The sequence below is a fragment of the Somniosus microcephalus genome, chromosome 2 (assembly GCF_052327205.1).
Source record: "Somniosus microcephalus isolate GS21.2 chromosome 2, FLI_Smic_1.0, whole genome shotgun sequence".
Taxonomy (NCBI): domain Eukaryota; kingdom Metazoa; phylum Chordata; class Chondrichthyes; order Squaliformes; family Somniosidae; genus Somniosus; species Somniosus microcephalus.
Window position 1 is genome coordinate 85,237,329 of NC_140988.1, and position 18,123 is coordinate 85,255,451.

General features: G+C 45.8%; 1 protein-coding gene across 4 annotated transcripts in view; it reads right to left on the reverse strand.

The window, feature by feature from the left end:
* fstl5 (follistatin-like 5) overlaps window positions 1–18,123 on the reverse strand; it is a 1,173,542-nt gene that overhangs the window by 1,129,778 nt on the left and 25,641 nt on the right. For all 4 annotated transcript variants that reach the window (XM_086010874.1, XM_086010870.1, XM_086010888.1 and 1 more), the window contains exon 2: window positions 1,059–1,197. In XM_086010874.1, coding sequence (XP_085867000.1) covers window positions 1,059–1,187 — 129 coding nt within the window. In that variant the 5' untranslated portion in view covers window positions 1,188–1,197. The remainder of the gene's footprint in view (window positions 1–1,058; window positions 1,198–18,123) is intronic.

The following is an 18,123-nucleotide window of genomic DNA, read 5'->3' on the forward strand; positions in this document are numbered from 1 at the left end:
TTTCCCAGAAGATTACATGGCTTCAGGTGGGGCGGGGAGTATAGTGATGCATAAGGCATCACAACTGTGTGGGACTGGCTGGATGGACCAGTAAGTATTGTCCTGTGCATCATTTTCACAAAGATAGGTTAGGAAGGGAATTCTAGAGACTAAAAATATTTGATTTAAATATATCTGCTGATTACTGTTCAGTGGAACATTTGCTAAAATTAATAATCCTTCTAACACTAATTCCACTTGCTTATAGCCTTACTGAACTTGTTCATACTGTCACACTCACTGTTCCTGGTTCTGTTTAGTTTCTATCACCATTTTTGTACTGAATTCAAAACTGCATAAGGTTGGTACTTTGTGATGAAAGTCACAGTTCTGATGAAAGGTCATCGACCTGAAACCTTAACTTTATTTCTCTCCCCAAAGATGCTGCCTGATCTGCTGAGTGCTTCCAGCATTCTATGTTTTTATTTCAGATTTCTAGCATCCGCAGTATTTTGCTTTTGTTTCGGTGTTTTGTGGTTCTTTCCAGTATTTAATTTTATTTTGGAGTCAGTTTGCACTCTGAACTCAAACGATTCATTAGAAACAGATTAATCAGGCCCTCAAGCCGTTGAACCATTGACACAAGACCACTCCTCTCTCAGAACCCATAACTCTTTAAGTGAGTTTATTAAACTTTATTAAACAACTCCAGCCATTTTGTGTATTCAACTTGAAAGATGTAACTTTGTGCAGTGTAATGGCCCTGCTTGTACTTTCCTTCTTTTACATTAAAAATATCATGGAAAAATTGCTTTTTTTAATGAATCAATGCCACTTTTAGACGAAGAGTTCCATGGCCACTTCAAACATGAGAAGGAAGTCAATCTAGTAGCTTAGTGTACGACGTGTCATTTTCTCCATTGTGCAGTTTACAATAATAAAAATGTATCTGCTACAAGGTGGAAACAATATTGTCAATTCAGGATATATTTATATTCTTTTGCAATTAAAATATATGCTTACTTTGGTCTGGAAAATATGCATTTGAGGAATTAGTATAAACAGAATGCAGCCAATACCTTATGTCGCAATCGCACTAATGGTGGATAGTGTTTTGGACCATATCCTTCTTTGGTCGGCCACCCCTCTGTGCTCAGGAAGACAATGCTAAGCAATAAAACTGCTGACCACCGCTCTGGTGTCATCATTGATCTATTCCTGAAAGAGAAAAGGGAATAAATATGAGACATTCGATCATTTATCTCAAACAGTTATGCAAAAATCAGATGTGAAGTTACTACCTATCCAATATATCAGCAACAATGTAATTGAAGTAGGCTCCGTGGAATTAAGGTGGCCAATAACAGTCTGACTTTAATTTCTTAATTTCACATCAGGATAACAAATGAGCAGAGATTCTGTATTAGTCCCTTTAAATTGTTTCTACTTTATGCAAAATACATTTTTAATTCGCTGTTCACTGCTGGAAATTATTATACCAATTGTATTACTGTGTTCATGTTAGTGATTCTGAACCACATTGAAGGTTAAATTTGTGTTATTCCACTGTCTCTAATTTGCATAATTTATTCAACCGTGGGGACTGAGATTTTGGGGGGAATTTTGCTGGCGCTCAGGGGGTGGGTTTGGAGGCGGGGCTGGTGTCAAAATTGCAAAGATTGCAATTATGGTGTGAAGGATCCAATGGTACACTAGTGAGTTTCAGAGGTAAGAAAATGTTGGGAAAATCATTTTTAATGTATTTAGACTTTTCTGTAAGTAACAAGTTTTGCAGTGTTTGTGTAGTCCCACCTAATTGGGAGAACCTCTATCACCAGTGACAGATCGCTTCTGTAACCTCACCTGCAGCTGCCATCTGTTCTAGCCTAAGGAGGGATTCACTGGAGAGCCTGGGTGCAAGGGCTCACCTTTGTACAGTGATTGTCAGTGTTTGCTGCACCTCAAAGCTGTCAAACACTTAAAAATCACCTATCAAAAAAAATTGTGCGTGGCCCCTTTAAGAAACCCAGCAGATGACGTGTCATCAACTGATGTCATCTGACACCGGCTTTCTCTTAATTGGCCGGTAAGCCCGCAGGGTGGGCTTAACAAGGCTAATTGGTGCAAAATAGCGTCTGTGCGTCGGATGTCGTTGGGGGCGGGATCGGAACCCGGAAGCCAGCTGTCCCGCCCCATAGCTGCATCGAAAGGTAAAATCCAGCCCTATATGTTCCTATAATCCCACAGTACCAGCAACTGAACAGAAAACACTGGAAATATTCAGCACAACAGTCAGCATCTGTGTGGTGAAAAGATTGGTATATGTTTCAGGTGTACCACCTTCAGAACTCAACTGAAAACTCAACTTCAAAGGCATTTTTCATACAGCTGGTTTAAATTTCCAGCTCCATTTTTTACTGGGGCTGTAGGTATTTAAAAAAATTGCAAATTCAACGGCTCAGCACTAGTGTCTGAAATATTAAGATACAGATTTGAGCTGAAATCATTCACACACTATTCAGCTTCACTGCACAGGCGGTAATCTGGAATGAAATCAGGCGGGTTCTGGAATGGGCGAGCAATCCATTCCACCAGATTACCGCTCATGTGGTGAAGGCGAATACTTACCGCTTAGCTCTTGAATAATTTTAGTTCAAATCCTCATCCGAATATTCCACTCATACGTTAAGGAGCTGAGTCCTTGGACTTGCGATTTTTTAAATACCTACAGCCACATGGTTGATAATCGTGGAGTGCTTTGCCCATCCATTATGGAGCACATCCGATTTTCATTTTAGTTTACTACCTATGCGGTGGAGATGAATATTCACCTATAAATTCCCAATCTCGGGGGCGGCAAAGGGTAGAAACAAGTCATATCTCCACAGGAACTGAAAGTAAGAGGGCCAGTTTTTTTTACGTCCTTCTTTTGCATTACTGCAATGACATTAATCTGAGAATTTATCATTTGACACCCCCTCATTCAGGAGGAGAAAAAATAATTTACAGTCAGTTAAAATGAAACGTTAGCTTCATTGCTTTACTAGTAATCGTCAGTAACTGGGAGAAAATCACTTATTTGATTTCTACATTCAACAAGTCAAGAACTCCATGAAATGCTGACAAGGATAACTAGTTTGCAGCACACATAGTTATAGCCCTCCTAATAAGTCACAACTGGATACAAAATTACTTGTCAAAAATTATTAAAACCTAGAGTTTTCAGGTGTACCCTATCCATAATTACCAACTTCAGTCTCCTCGTAAATAATGTACAACCTGGCAACAAAACAACTCTGCAGTAGATCAGAACTCGGGGATAGAATTTCAACTTGCTGTCCAGGCATAAAACTGGCGTCGCGGTTCAGCTGCCTGTAATAGAAAACCACTCGAAAACAGCGGAAATGAAAAGCAGGCGGTTTCTATAATGGACGGTAGATCTGCGACGTCAGTTTAATGCCCAGGTGGTAAATTTATCCCAGTGCCATCTCTTCTGCCACTTGCTTTGGAAAAGAGCTCAGATTGATTTGAAAAGAGCTCAGTCTTGATCCTGCTCTTCTGTGTGCAAATTCCAACCTACAATTCAATAACAAGTTGTCAATCGCATAATTACTAAATTGAGAACTGACATGTCACAGTCATTCAGTGGACACTGTTGTTCTGTGGTTGGGATTAAAGTGAAGCGTTTGAGCAGAGATACACCCTCATTTTTAGTGTGCTACACCTGTTATCTAGGAGTTTGGATATTATCACAATGATTATGTGTTCCATTCCCTAGCATTAACGACCCTCACTTCAATGAGCACCTAAATATACCCCCAACAGATAAAGACATAACTACCTCTTCAGAGTGGAGAGGCCTCCTCACAGAATGTTATGGAAATATTAAAGTGCCATCAGTGATTTGATCATATATTTTTTTTAAATTGACATTTCGTTCCACAGTAGTCATAGATGTTATATCTGTGTATCTTAATGTTGTGTCCTTCAATAATCAGACAACAGACTGCAGAGAATGATCAACAGGTGTTTACTGAATGAGGGTTCAAACTGCAACTGACTGTACAGATCACTACTCAGGGTTTATATACAGGTGTGGTCACTGCCGGTACTACAGGATACAGAAGCTGTAAAAAGTAGTTCTCCCACTTAAAGGTACACACATTACAATTCCTCCCCTTTTAGATTAACAGTACCATAACACTCATTTAACAATCAAATATTAAACTAATTACAATTAACACTTTTAACATGCAACATTAACTGAAAATAGTCTATTTATAAATTCAGTCTTTGGGGAGGCTTCCTGATTCTTTCTGGATAACGAATTTCCCGAGTGTCTCGCTCTTGGTGCGGAGGCGATTCTAACACCCTGTCGTCAGTTGATTCATCAGCTTCCAATGCTATTGTTTATGAGGTAGATGCGACCTGTACGTCGGGTTCCTCACCAGGTACGTTTGGCCGAGACATGGGGTTGACTCGTTCCTGTGACTCTAGGAGCTGGTCAGCATGGCATCTCACAATGTTCTCCCCAACATCCACTGTGTACATTAGTGGCCCCTGCCGTGTGCATATCGTTCCTGGTTGCCATTTCTCTGTTCGGTAGTCGCGGGCCAAGACTGGTTGCCCTACATTGAAGCTCCTTGTCGACTTCTCATTGATGTGCTGGAATTGCTTATTCTCAACATCTCTTCGTACATTTGGTCTGAGCAAATCCAGACGAGATCTCAACCTTCAGTTAAAGAACATCATGGCCTGGTTGGTGACTGCATGTGTCGCATTTCTGTAGGCGAACAGGAAATTGTCCACTTTATGCTGCAGTGGAATGTCGTCATCGCACATGGCCTTTACTGCTTTTTTTAAAGGTTTGTACGAACCTCTCAGCCAATCCATTTGTGGCTGGGTGATACGGGGCGGATGAGTAATGCCATACCCCATTCCTTGTGATAAATCTTCGAAACTCTTCGGACACAAACTGTGGTCTGTTATCAGAGCAAATCTGCTCTGGCAAGCCGTTCCTGGCAAAAATGGTCCGTAGGACTGCAATAGTTTTCTCCGTGGTGGTGGAGGACATTTTGATGACCTCAGGCCATTTCGAGTGCGCATCCACGGCTATTAAAAACATTGAGTCCATGAATGGACCAGCAAAATCAATATGCACCCGTTGCCATGGAGATGAGGGCCACTCCCATGGGTGTAGAGGGGCATGTGGTGGTGCATTTTGGACCTTCTGGCATCCTGAGCAGCTCTTTGTCAGGTCCTCGATTTGCTGATCGATCCCCGGCCACCACACATAAGCCCTAGCAAGGCTTTTCATTTTCACCCCTCCCAGATGACCTTCGTGAAGCTCATTGAGCACTCTCTCCCTTAACTTGGGTGGAATTACCACTCGGGATCCACACATCAAGGTCCCCTGGCATACTGACAGCTGTTCTCTTCTGGATGAGAATGCTGGCAACAGTGAGTCGCCATGTGCTGGCCATCCCTTCACCGTCAAATCATATACCCGAGACAGTGTCGGGTCATTTCGGGTCTCCTTCTCTATACCAGCGTTAGTTACTGGCAAGCATTCAATTATAGTCGAATGAAATATTTCGACAGGATCCACTGCTGGTGCTTCCTCCGCAGTAGGCAGTGGCAGGCGTGATAGCCCATCAGCGTTTCCATGCTGTTTCGTGCCCTTATACTCGATTTCATATTGGTGCGCCCCTAGAAAAAGGGACCATCTTTGTAGCAGTTGCGCAGTCATCACCGGAATGCCCTTCTTTGGATTAAAGATGGAGACAAGTGGTTGGTGGTCAGTCAGCAAGGTGAACTTCTGCCCGTGCAGACAGTGATTGAACTTTTTCACTCCCCACACTAGGCTGAGGGCCTCCCTGTCAATCTGGGTGTAGTTACGCTCGGCTGAGGTTAGTGACCAAGACGCAAAGGCTACTGGCCTCTCCGAGCCGTCTGGAATTTGTGCGACAGCACCGCTCCAATGCCATAGGGTGATGCATCACACGCCAACCGAATTGGTAGTGCTGGGTTGAAATGAGCCAACACCTCTTTTGATGTGATCAATGCTTTGCTCTTCTGGAAAGCTCGTTTACATTCGTCACTCCACTTCCATGGTACCCCCGTTTGCAGTAGGGTGTTCAGTGGGTGTAGTACGGTAGACAAATTCGGCAAGAACTTATGGTAGTAGTTCACCAGCCCGAGGAACGACCTCAGTTGTGACACATTTTCCGGTGCTGGAGCCTTGACTACTGCCTCAATCTTTTCAGGGGACTTATGTAACCCCTCTTTATCAATAATGTGGCCACAATACGAGATCTGCTTCTGGAAAAACTCGCATTTGTGGCGATTAGCTCGGAGCCCATATTCCTTCAATCTAGTGAGCACCTGCTCCAGGTTGGAGAGGTGATCACTGTCATTTTCGCCCGTGACCAGGATGTCGTCCAAATAACACTGGGTCCCTGGAATCCCTTGCAGGACTTGTTGCATTGCCCTTTGCCAAATAGCCGGAGCTGATGCTACCCCGAACACCAGCCGGTTGTATTGGTAGAGACCTTTATGAATGTTGATCGTGAGGTACTGTTTCGAGGCTTCTACTACCTCCATTTGCAGGTACGCCTGGGCCAGATCAATCTTAGTGAAGCGTTTCCCTCCAGATAGCGAGGCAAAAATATCTTCAATCCGCGGAAGCAGATATTGTACATGGTGAAGGACTGGGTTCACTGTCACCTTAAAGTCCCCACAGATGCGAACCTTCTTTGGTTCCCCAGGCGTATTACTCAACGACCTCTTCATTACAGGAATGATGGGTGTAGCCCACTCGCTCCAGTCCACTTTGGACAGTACTCCTGAACGTTCCAAACCTTCCAGCTCTGCTTCGACGGCTGGGTGGATCGCATAAGGTATCGGTCTGGCCTTAAAAAACTTTGGGCTTGCATTTTCCTCTGTTTTGATCGTCGCTGTTATGCCTTTTAGTGTTCCGAGTCCCTGCTGGAACACTTCTTGTGCGTCAGTTAGCATTTTTGACAGTCGTCTAGGTGTGACGTCGTCATCCTTTTTGGCATCTACAGTCAGTGCTTGCATGGAATGCCAATCTAGCTGTATCTTCCGGATCCATTCACGTCCTAGTAGTGGTGGTCCTCCATCTGGCAATACATATAGGTCCATTTTTGGTGTTTCCTTGCCGTTATATATAACGTTCACCCTTATTTTTCCTTTGGGGTAGACTTTTTGCCCCGTGTACGTCTTCAAGACAATCTCTGTATCTCTCAAGGGTATATGTGAGAATAGCCGCTTGTAGTCCCTTCGGTTTATGTCTGTTAGGGCTCATCCTGTGTCCAATTCCATTTTCACTTGGACTCCTGCTATCTTGAGCGTGACCCAGATAGTTTGGTGATCCTCCGTTTTGATCACATTATGTAGTTTCAGACAACCCAGCTCCTTGCTTCCGGAGTCTGTATCACTCTTCTGTTCATCTGATCTACTCTCCGTCACCTTATGTACCTTCTTGTACTTCTCCTGTGGAGATTTCTTGCTGCTGGTTTTCTTTCCCGACCTGCAGACTCTTGCTATGTGTCCTACTTTTCCACACTGTCTGCACACTTTGTCCTTGAACCAGCAATCATTATGGTCGTGTGTTGTTCTGCCGCAGCGATAGCACTTCACTGTTCCGTATGACATTTCATTTGTGCCATATTCTTGCGGTCTCCGTTGTATCTCTGCAGCGCCCCGTGCTGCTGCTTCATGTGATACTGCAATGCTGAAAGCCTTGTCCAGCGTAAGATCCTTTTCTGATAGAAGCCATTTCTGGGTTCCTTCACTTTGAAGCCCACACACAAACTTGTCCCTTAAAGTATCTGCTAGTCCCGTTCCAAACTGGCAGTGTTTCGATAGCTTGTGCTGTTCCGTTAAATACTCAGTATTACTTTCATCTTTATGCTGGTTCCTTTTGTGAAACTTAAATCTTTCTGCTATCAGCAGCGGTGTGGGGTTTAAGTGGTCCTGTAGGATTGACACTATGTTTTCAAAATCCTTTTCTACTGGCTTCTCTGGGGTTACTAGGTTTCGTAGTAAGCCATACGTTTTTGCACCCATTGAATTCAACAATACCAGCGCTTTCTTGTCATCTGGCACTTCATTCGCCTTGCAGTATACTTCTATGCGTTCGACATATCTCGTCCAATCTTCGACTTCATTGTCGAATGCTGTGATGCTGCCACTCTTTGGCATTTTTGGGTGTGGTTAGACTGGCTTAAAATGGCGTCTCCCGCGCTTTCCTTTCTTCCCCGCTGCGGCTTAAAATGGCGTCTCCCGCGCTTTCCTTTCTTCCCCGCTGCGGCTTAAAATGGTGTCTCCCGCGCTGCTGCCATTGCCACTCTCGGCAGTCCTCGTGGCAAATGGCAACGCCCTGTGGGTTTTGTGCGCTGCTCCTGCGCTGCTGCCAATGCCGCTCTCTGCGGTCCTCGTGGCAATGGCAGCACCTCGCATTTTCCTGCGTGCCTCACTCCCCCGTTGACGCTGCTCGGCCCTTGAACACCGGCTGCGCTCTGCTGTCTCTCGTCTCTCTCCCCGTTGACGCCGCTCGGTCCTGAACATCGGCTGCGCTCTGCTCTCGCTCGTCTCTCTCCCTCGTTGACGCCGCTCGGTTCTGACCACCGGCTGCGCCTTGTGCGCTCTGCCCTCTCTCTCTCCCCCGTCGACGCTGCTCGGCCTTTTTCTGTGCCGCTCGGTCGACTCTAGCCGCCGCTGTCCGGGAAGGGTCTGCGCAGTACCTGTTGCCAGCCCGTTTCGCTGGACCACCGTGACTGGAAAGCCAAGCCTGGCTCTCGAGAGCCTCCCCTGCGATGCTCAAATCTCCGCTGGATGACTGGGCGGTTGCCCGTGGTCGACGCCCATGCTTCTGGACTCGACCTCCTTCCACTGTTCTCCAGGAGCGAATCCCTGGGAGGTGATGCAGAGTTGCAGGTAGGTTCGAATCTGCGTCGTCGCCAATGTTATATCCGTGTATCTTAATGTTGTGTCCTTCAATAATCAGACAACAGACTGCAGGGAACGATCAACAGGTGTTTACTGAATGAGGGTTACTCTAGAACTAACTGTACAGATCACTACTCAGGGTTTATATACAGGTGTGGTCACTGCCGGTACTACAGGATACAGGAGCTGTAAAAAGTAGTTCTCCCCCTTAAAGGTACATACATTACAATAGAGTCATTGGGGGAAAAATTGAGTTGGGCCCTTTTGGGGTGTTAACTTTGTCAGGGCACTACTTTTAGCGCCCTGAAAAAATTAGCGCCCCCGCGGCCAAAATTCATCAGTAGCGCCTCAAGAGGGAAGTGGGGTGCTACTGGAAGCGCCCTGCCTCCCTCTTGGGGTGCTATGAGTGAATATCACGGCGCTGCATGCCGCAGTGTCGCGTCGCGGTACTGCAGGCCTTCCTCCCCTTCTTAAAGGGGAGGGGCCTTGAGCAGCATGACCCAGGGCCCAGCTGGGCCACCAGGGATCGGAGTGCCGGCAAAGGAGCCCGGCACTCAAGCAAAGTGCCGGGCTCACGGAGTGCAGCCGGCACTCCGCGGGGTGGCTGCTCAGGAGGCCAGGGACAGCAACGGGGGTGGGTGCTGGCAGGCGGCCAGCAAAAAAAATGGCTGCCCAACACCTCCCCTTTAATTAGCGTCGCCCCAGCCGCAGGTAGGCCCCGCTGACTCCGTCGGACATAGCGTCCAGTGGTAAATCAGGGGGCGTTACCGAAGATCGCGGCTGGGGTGCGAGAAGGATGCTGTGCACGGCGATGATGTCAATGCCGTGGCGCAGCACCGCAGGGCGCTAACAGTTACCACCGCTGCTAACCACCCACTGAATTTTACGGGAGGCATTGGCGGTGCCCTGCCCGGGCGCTAGATGCTTTGCGCCCTGTTAGCGCCCTCTTAGGGTGCTAAGGAGGTGCAAAGCAACCGAATTTTTCATAACGGCCCAGAAGGAGGCCATTCAGCACATTGAGTCCATGCCGGCTCTCTGTGGAGTGATCCAGTCAGTCCCATTCCCCCGCTCTATCTCCATAGCCCTGCAAGTTTATTTCCCTCAAGTGCCTATCCAGTCTCCCCTTGAAAACATTGAGCGTCACCGCTTCCACCACTTCCGTATATGATGAGTCTGTGGGAGCCCAAAATATCTCAATTGGACCAAAACTTCTCAAACTGATCACGTTCCTGGAAGTGCAGCAGACCAGACGCTCCTGACCTCCACTCCATCCTGACCTCAACAGAGTGTCTGTGGTCAGGACAAAGTCAATTTAGTTGAATGTGTTCCGCAGACACCAGTGTCAATGTGCAAAATTTACCTTGTGCATAAGCGCAAAATGGGCGTTAAATCCGCCGGTGTGTAAAACAGGCTGCTGATTGGCTATCACCATTTAACGCTACTGCCGGAGACAAATTTCACCCCCTCTATGTCTGCATGCATTTTCTGTCTACTTATTGTCACAGTTTTTGGTCATACTTTTTTGGCAACCTTTCCCACTGTAAGTTTCCACATCCATATTTTGAACTCAATTTTCCTATTCTGACATCGTTTTTTATTGATAAATCAATTAAATCACTCAAAATAAGTTTTCAAAAAAAAACTTTATCCACCATTTTTCTTAGCAACTTAAATTTCTAGACTTGCATTCTCCTCACATAAGTGTGTTTGCAATGGGTCGTCTTCACATCCACTAATGTGATATTACCATTAACACACAGCAATTGGACAATTGGAGGAAGATCAACCTGAGTCTGCAAAAAGAAGAAATGTTAGACATTAACAGGCAAATGAACAAGAGAACCTGTAGGAGAGGTTGGAGGGAATCTGGTAAGAAGAGGTTGGTGAAGGCTGAGCAGGGCTCATCATATATATATCTTCAGTTTCATGTGCTTTCTCAAAGTATTGCAATGCCCTCACACTCATCCACTACTTCTTTAAAGGCATATGTCATTATGTGCACAACTAAACAAGCTTTTCTTTCACATCATAGGGAATGGCTTGAAGGAAGAGGCCAGCCACTCTTATGGCCACCCAGGCACTTCCAGTTCACAACTGCTCATACATCCTCGCCAACTCCATCCTGCAATCTTAGCTGTACAAGCACTGGTGCAGAAATAGCCACTCGCAAGGGATTGGTTAGACAGTCAGAAGGATTGTCACTGCATGAGTCACTAAGCACCAGTAAAGAATGAGAACTTGGGAGTGGAAGAGAGGGAAAATGCCATTCCTCCCCAGAGGGGAGGGTCTGCCTACAACTTCACATTCTGGCCATGCAGCGACAATAGAGCACGATTTACGCCGTCCCATGTCTGACTCTCTGCCATATTGTATTTTTACACCAGCAGGTTAGTGCTTTCATGTTTAACTTTTAAATTTACTGTTTTAAATTTTATATATTATCCTTTATTATTGTTATGTATTATCACTTTCTTCTAGGATTTCCTCTTCCTGCCTGCTGCCTTAATGAGAGAAGCGCCACTCCCGATTGAAGCTCAACATTTCCTGAACTGTTTGGCAAAGTTTTTGTCAGTCCTGATCAGGCTTTGGTCAACCTGATACCCCGCTGTTTCATGCTAGTATCACCACTCCCAACTGAGGCCCTGCTTTGCTTCCTTGTTGTCAGTCTAAAGTCCATTCGCAAGCACTGCTGCTGTCTCACTGGGCCATTGTTGGCTGCAGGTTTTTCTTGACTCTCCTCATTCCATTACTCCCTATTCCTCCCCTTTCATTCTACCTCTCTCCTTTTCCTCCCCAGCCTCTAACCCTACTCTGACTTCCCCCTCTACTGGCCTCCAAAATCACTGTCCCCCTTCATGTCCAATTATACCCTGCCCTCTAGGCCTGCTTCATCGAAGAACTACAGGTTGTTTTGACAATGTACAATGCTATGGGAGAGTGGCTGGTTAGAAAAGGAAACAAAGAGAATATTTTACATTGTAGGAACGGAGGTTCCTAGCTGAATAAAGTATTCGACTCGATGAATCAAATCAACAGGTTTTAATGAACAACGAAGTTAGCAGGGAAACTACAGGAGAAACGGTATACAGGTCTATACAGCTTGCTGGGCACTCGACTGGAAGATTCTGGAAGCTGATGTCATGACGTCATCATGTTCTTCGCGCCACTGGTGGTCACGTGAGCAGCGTCATGACGTCATCACGTGGAGTGCAGGAAAACACCATACAGTAGTTAACAGGCAGTTTAAAGGTGCAGTCCGCGGTTGCACTATACTGTAGTTAAAGGGATTATTACTAATTGTTCCGAGACCCTGCCACAACATAATGTATTGCTGTTGAAAATCTAATTAAAAATCACACTCTGTTCCCAGAATGTCAAGTTCCAGTGTTCCTGGAACGCTAGGATTCTCCCACTTTTCAAAATAGAACTAGACCCAGAGACTCCATTCAAATACTGCCAGACCTCAGGCGCCCTTTCTAGTGTACTCAGGGCCCAGGGCTGTCCCCAATGCTGATAAGTTAATGTCCCTGGTAATACCACTTGGCATAACAACCCTGTTCTTATAAAATCTCCGACTACTATAACGTGATCTGCTAGTCTTTAAAAAACAATCAATAGGCCTGAAATTCAGTGGGTCAGGGAGGATGTAAAATGGGCAGATTACCCTTGCAGGGGTGCAATTTGACGTAGTACCTGGATCCATAGGGTTTCTGGCCCATGTATAAAGCGGTCTAAATTCTGATTAGGAGGTGGGTGGAAGGACTGCTTTGGGGTCATATCTGGGCGAGTTCCTGAGCTATCATAGGATTTTCACTCACTATGCTCTCCCTAGGCCCAACAGAACTCACTCTAGCTGAGAGATCAATTATCTATAAAAAAAATGCTTGTTTTCTCCCTTAGAAGCAGTAGAAAATTTGTTTCCCTTATTTCTACAGCCCTTAACAGATCTCGGGGTCCCCTATTTAACTGCTGGGTGCCACCCAGAGTTCCACCAGCATATGGGGTGGAAGCCTCTGATGAACCCACACAGGTGTGGGTTGCCCTCCCTGATTATAGAAATAACCCTGCCTCCATAATTTGGGATAGGATTTAGATCAAGAGTCTTAGGTGGCTGGGTGTCCTGCCACACTTCCAAGAGCAGAGCATTGACCTTGGAATCTTGAGAGCCACTAACTATCATATAGTAGAATCACAGAGTCAGTTGCAATATTACATTTCAAAATGTATTGAAACCATCTATGTAGGGACCTGTCAATGAGAAAATCAACATGTCAACATTTGGATGCAGTGCAGGTTACACTTGTAGGTGGTGTTGTGATGTAACATTAGCTTCACACCCAGGACTGATATTGTATTTTTGGCCTTAAAATGAGAGTGACCCTGAATCGCTGCAGGGCCTGTCCTAATTGCATGTGCAACCTTTCAGATCTCCATGCATGCGCAACCCAAGTTTCCCACAGTGATTTCACTACAAGTCAATCTCCCGGAGCCAGCTTTACACCTTTTGAAGAATATCCTGAACCTCCTTTTTTAAAACGAATTCTCAGGATGTGGGCATCATTGGCAAGGTCTTCATTTATTGCCCATCCTTAGCTTTAACTGAGTGGCTTACGAGGCCACTTCAGAGGGCAGTTAAGAGTCAACCACGTTGGTGTGGGACTGGAGTCACATATAGACCAGACCAGGTAAGGATTTCCTTCCCTAAAGGACATACCAATCAACATAGTGAAACAGGAGAAGTGGCAGGTACAGATGCAAAGAAGCGTTGTCTCTCCCTAGGCACACTCTTTTGACACATGCCTGGAATTAAAGAGTTTTTCCACATCAGCTTTGAGGATATTTATTTTCTTCCTCACTGACGACAAGTTAAAAGTAACTCCAAATGTAAGGTTTCTGTTGCAGACAATGCATGCTTTCCAACCCCATTTCATGGTTTAAATCATGACTGTGCTATAGTGGCTCCGGGGCACCAGAAACTGAAGGCACTCTTCCTACTGTGGCCGATAAAGGGAGTGCATAATAAAATTAAACGGTGACACATAAAATTATGAAATAAATTGGAATAAACAGGAAGATAATTTGAAACTGAATATAAACTAACAAAATGTTATTAAAAACAAGAAACACAAATAGCTTTTCTTTTATTACAAAAAGTAATAAACAGCAAAAACTAACTGATGCAACTTTTAAATAAAAATTATTACGGTAAATGTGAATAAAAACATAAAACCATAAATATTGGAAAAGTGTAAACATTAAATGCAAAACCAAAATAAGAAATACACAAAATATTGAAAGATTTAAATACACAAGAGCATTCTTATATTAGAATCTTCTCCATGAGCATCGTCATCAACCAGTATTTAATAAGAGAAAACGTCGTCATTGTCATTTTAGTTTTGCTTTAAAAATATTGTCACATGATGCTTAAAGATACTGGTCTAAACGTATTAAAATGGGGCAGATTTCCCTGTTCCTGTGCATGGTATATTGGATCACTTGGGCACAATGCATAGAGGAAAACTGGGCAAGGAGGATCCCACAATTGTCTGTAAATGAATGGGCTGGAAATCAGGCAAGCTTCCTTAATAGGATCCTCCTCATCTAATTTTCCTCTATGTGCTGAGCCTAAGTGATCCAATACACGGGAACAGCAAAGTTGGCCCGATAATTGTTCCTACTGATAAGTTGTGTGAGTGCAAAAGGTGCAATGGCTGTTCTGTTTTTCACTACACTTCTGTGGAACTCCAGAATGCACTGCAAAAAACACATGTCATATGATAACCAGAGATACAAACAACCATGAGATAGAAATGGCAGAAGAAAATATGAAAATGTTTTTCAACATTTAGTACAGTTTAACTTATTAAATAAAAATTCTAAGCTGAATGGGTTGTTTGGGATGAGATTTTTTTTGAGCTGCTGATGGGTATTGATGTTTGCTGAAGGGATGTTTATGATGTGCTTTGATGTTGAGCTTGGACACTGTGATTACTGTTTAGAGTCAGTCTGGACCATGGCGAATGACATCCTCTTCAAGGTGCTTGCCATTGGAGATTCAACAGCAGGCAAAAGCTCCATGACTTAATACTACACAACACCTTCAACAAAAACTACAAAACCAATGTGGGTAGTGGAGAGAAAAAATATTTTGTGATCATCATGTAAATAACTGGGCATAAACAAGAATGGCTTTGGGAGGGAGGGAGAACATCAAATAGAAAAATGATTTGGATCTTAAGCAAATCTGTTATGCAATGAGCTCTTTAATGTCCATCTGAACTACCAAAACAGACAGTTTAATGCCTCATCCAAAGAATGGCACCTATATGATAATACAGCAGTCTCTCTATACAGCACGAGGCTCATCTTGGATCATAGTCTTTCAAACTGGGATCAGGGAGCAGATTCCAAGGGATCCATGACATTATCAAATTTCTGACTGTCTGGGGCTAGGTTATACTCACACTGAAAGCATAGGTCTCAAAAATTCTGTGCTCCCTATTTTTCTGTATTTGTTGATTTACCAGCACATTTTTTCTGTTGCTGTACACTAATATATATATATTTTTCAATCTTAAAGTGACGGCACTATTTTCCTCAGGTAACTAATAATGTATTTTGGAGATTACAGCAGGGTGTCCTGGGAATCAGTTAATATTTACTGGGGACCCAATACATACAAAATTTGAAAACCACTGGCCTAGACCATGAGCTCAATTCTTGGTGTGAGGCTTGGAACCCACAACCTTCTGACTCAGAGGCAAAGGCCTCGATTTTAACTGACCCATGGAGGCGGGCTCGGAGGCGTGCAGGGGGGGGGTTAAAATCGCAAAAGCTGGCGGGCGAGACCCCCGCCGCCTGGTTCCCGACTCCGAGCCATTTTTACTCAGGCGTGTCTGATGTTCCCAAATCCAACAGGCGGGACTGGTCTTTAAGGCCCTTAATCACCACTAAATGGCCTCTATGCCATTTTAACAGTCCCTTGCACTTTTAACCCCTTTCGCACGTAAAACATGCCTGGTGGGGATCACGCCTGTGAAACCTGGCGGGAGCACTATTGGCTTGCTGACTATCAGCTGCAGATCAACCATTAAAGAGGAGATTTGATCAGCCATCATTTGCAGGTGGCAGGATTTTTTGTCTCAGGCCTGGGGCAACTTTTACCAGGCTTAACTACACCTGTGGAAGGTTGGAGCCTCACACACATCTCCAGTGTGAATTCCTGGGAAACCCCTCTCGCCACCTTCACTCAACGCTTCCTCAGTGGAGGCATATGCCAGAAGCATGTGAGCCATTTTTTTCCTTCCCTTCTGGGCATTAGAGGAGCTCGAGCACCAGGCACGGCAGCAGCAGAACCAGGAACAACAGCAGCAGCAGGAGCGATAGGCTGCTGCTCACCCACCTGAGGCAGCACAGGCCAGAAGGGGCCAACGCCTGGATGCCTGTTGGCGCAGGAGAGACCCCCCAAACAGGGTCTACAAACACACGGTCAGCTACCTCAGCATGACTGAGCAGCAGTGCCAAAGGCTGCTCCGACTTTCTCGAGAGGTTGTGACTGACATCTGCGCAATGCTGCAGCAAGACCTGCTGCCCAGAGGACCAGGTGGACACTCCTTACCAGTGGCCATCAAAGTCACCACCGCAGTCAACTTTTTTGCCTCAGGCTCATTCCAGGGAGCATCAGCAGACATCAGCGGCATTTCCCAGGCGGCCGCACACACTTGCATCACACAGGTAACCGATGCCCTCTTTGCCCTCGCGCACAATCACATCCATTTCACCAGGGATCGAGCAACTGTGACGGCGTGAGCGGTTAGATTAGCTCATCTGGCAGACTTTCCAAGGGTGTAGGATGTTGTTGACTGCACACATGTGGCCCTTAGGGCACCCCATCGCAATCCAGCTATTTTTGTCAACAGCAAGGGCTTCCACTCCCTTAACATTCAGCTGGTGTGTGACCACAAGAAGGAGATTTTGCATGTTTGTGCCATGTACCCTGGCAGCTGCCATGACTCCTTCAAACTGCGCCAGTCTGGTGTGCCTCCGCTATTCAGGCCGCCAGACCAACTTCACGGATGGCTACTTGGAGACAAGGGCTATCCCCTGAGGACTTGGCTAATGACGCCGTTGAGAAGGCCAGCCAACAAAGCTGAGGAGCGCTACAACTCCAGCCACATTTCCACCAGATCCATTATCGAGCAAACCATCGGTTTGCTGAAGATGCGCTTCAGATGCCTGGATAGATCAGGTGGAGCCCTACAGTACTCAGCAGCCAGGGTCTCCAGAATCGTCGTGGTTTGCTGTGCACTTCACAACATGGCACAGCATCATGGCTTGCAGATTCCTGAGGACCAAGTGGCTCCTCACATACCCTCCTCAAATGATGATGATGATGATGATGATGATGATGGAGGAGGAGGAGGATGAGGAGGGCCAAAACAACCATCCTGCAGAGGACCAACAACCAGCGGCAGCATTACGCCAGAACATTGCTGCCCGGGATGCAAGGAATGCACTCATCCTGGCCAGGTTTGCTTTGCCTAGCCAATCAAGCACTCTTGCCTCGCAGCTTCATACCTGAGCATTGACAATGGCCAAGACCCTGCGGATTCCTAGCTATTTGTCCAGCATACTGACAATTGCAAGTAATCCTAAGCCCTCAATGTGAAAGTCCCATTCGCGAAATGACACATGCCACAAATACAGCAGTAGCCATCAGACTTTTTATTGACAGAATTCATCTGATGGCTTTTTTTAACAATACATCAAATTTCACCCAAGTGACTACCCTTGTGACTACTTGTGCTTTATTTTCCTCTTACGTATGCTCCTACGTCATGGTTCCCCTGAGGCTTCAGCAGATGTGGAGGCCCCTTGCTCATTTTTCTGCTGCTCCTGTCTCGACACCTTTGGCGGGCGTCCTCTGGGGTGGCGAGCCTGTGAGGGCTCGTCAACAGTTTGCTGCTCCTGCGGCTGTGCATGGGTTGAGACGTCTATCTCCGTTGGGTGTGGACTCTGGCGGGGCTCTGACCGAGGGCTCTGCAGTGGCATGGAAGTGTGAGCGCCTGAAGAGGAACCCGCACTTCCTTGAGGTCTGCCACCAACCTCCCTCTCATGGGTCAGCTCCCCCTCCGTGCCTGCAAGTGGCTGGAGAGCACCTTGCTGCAC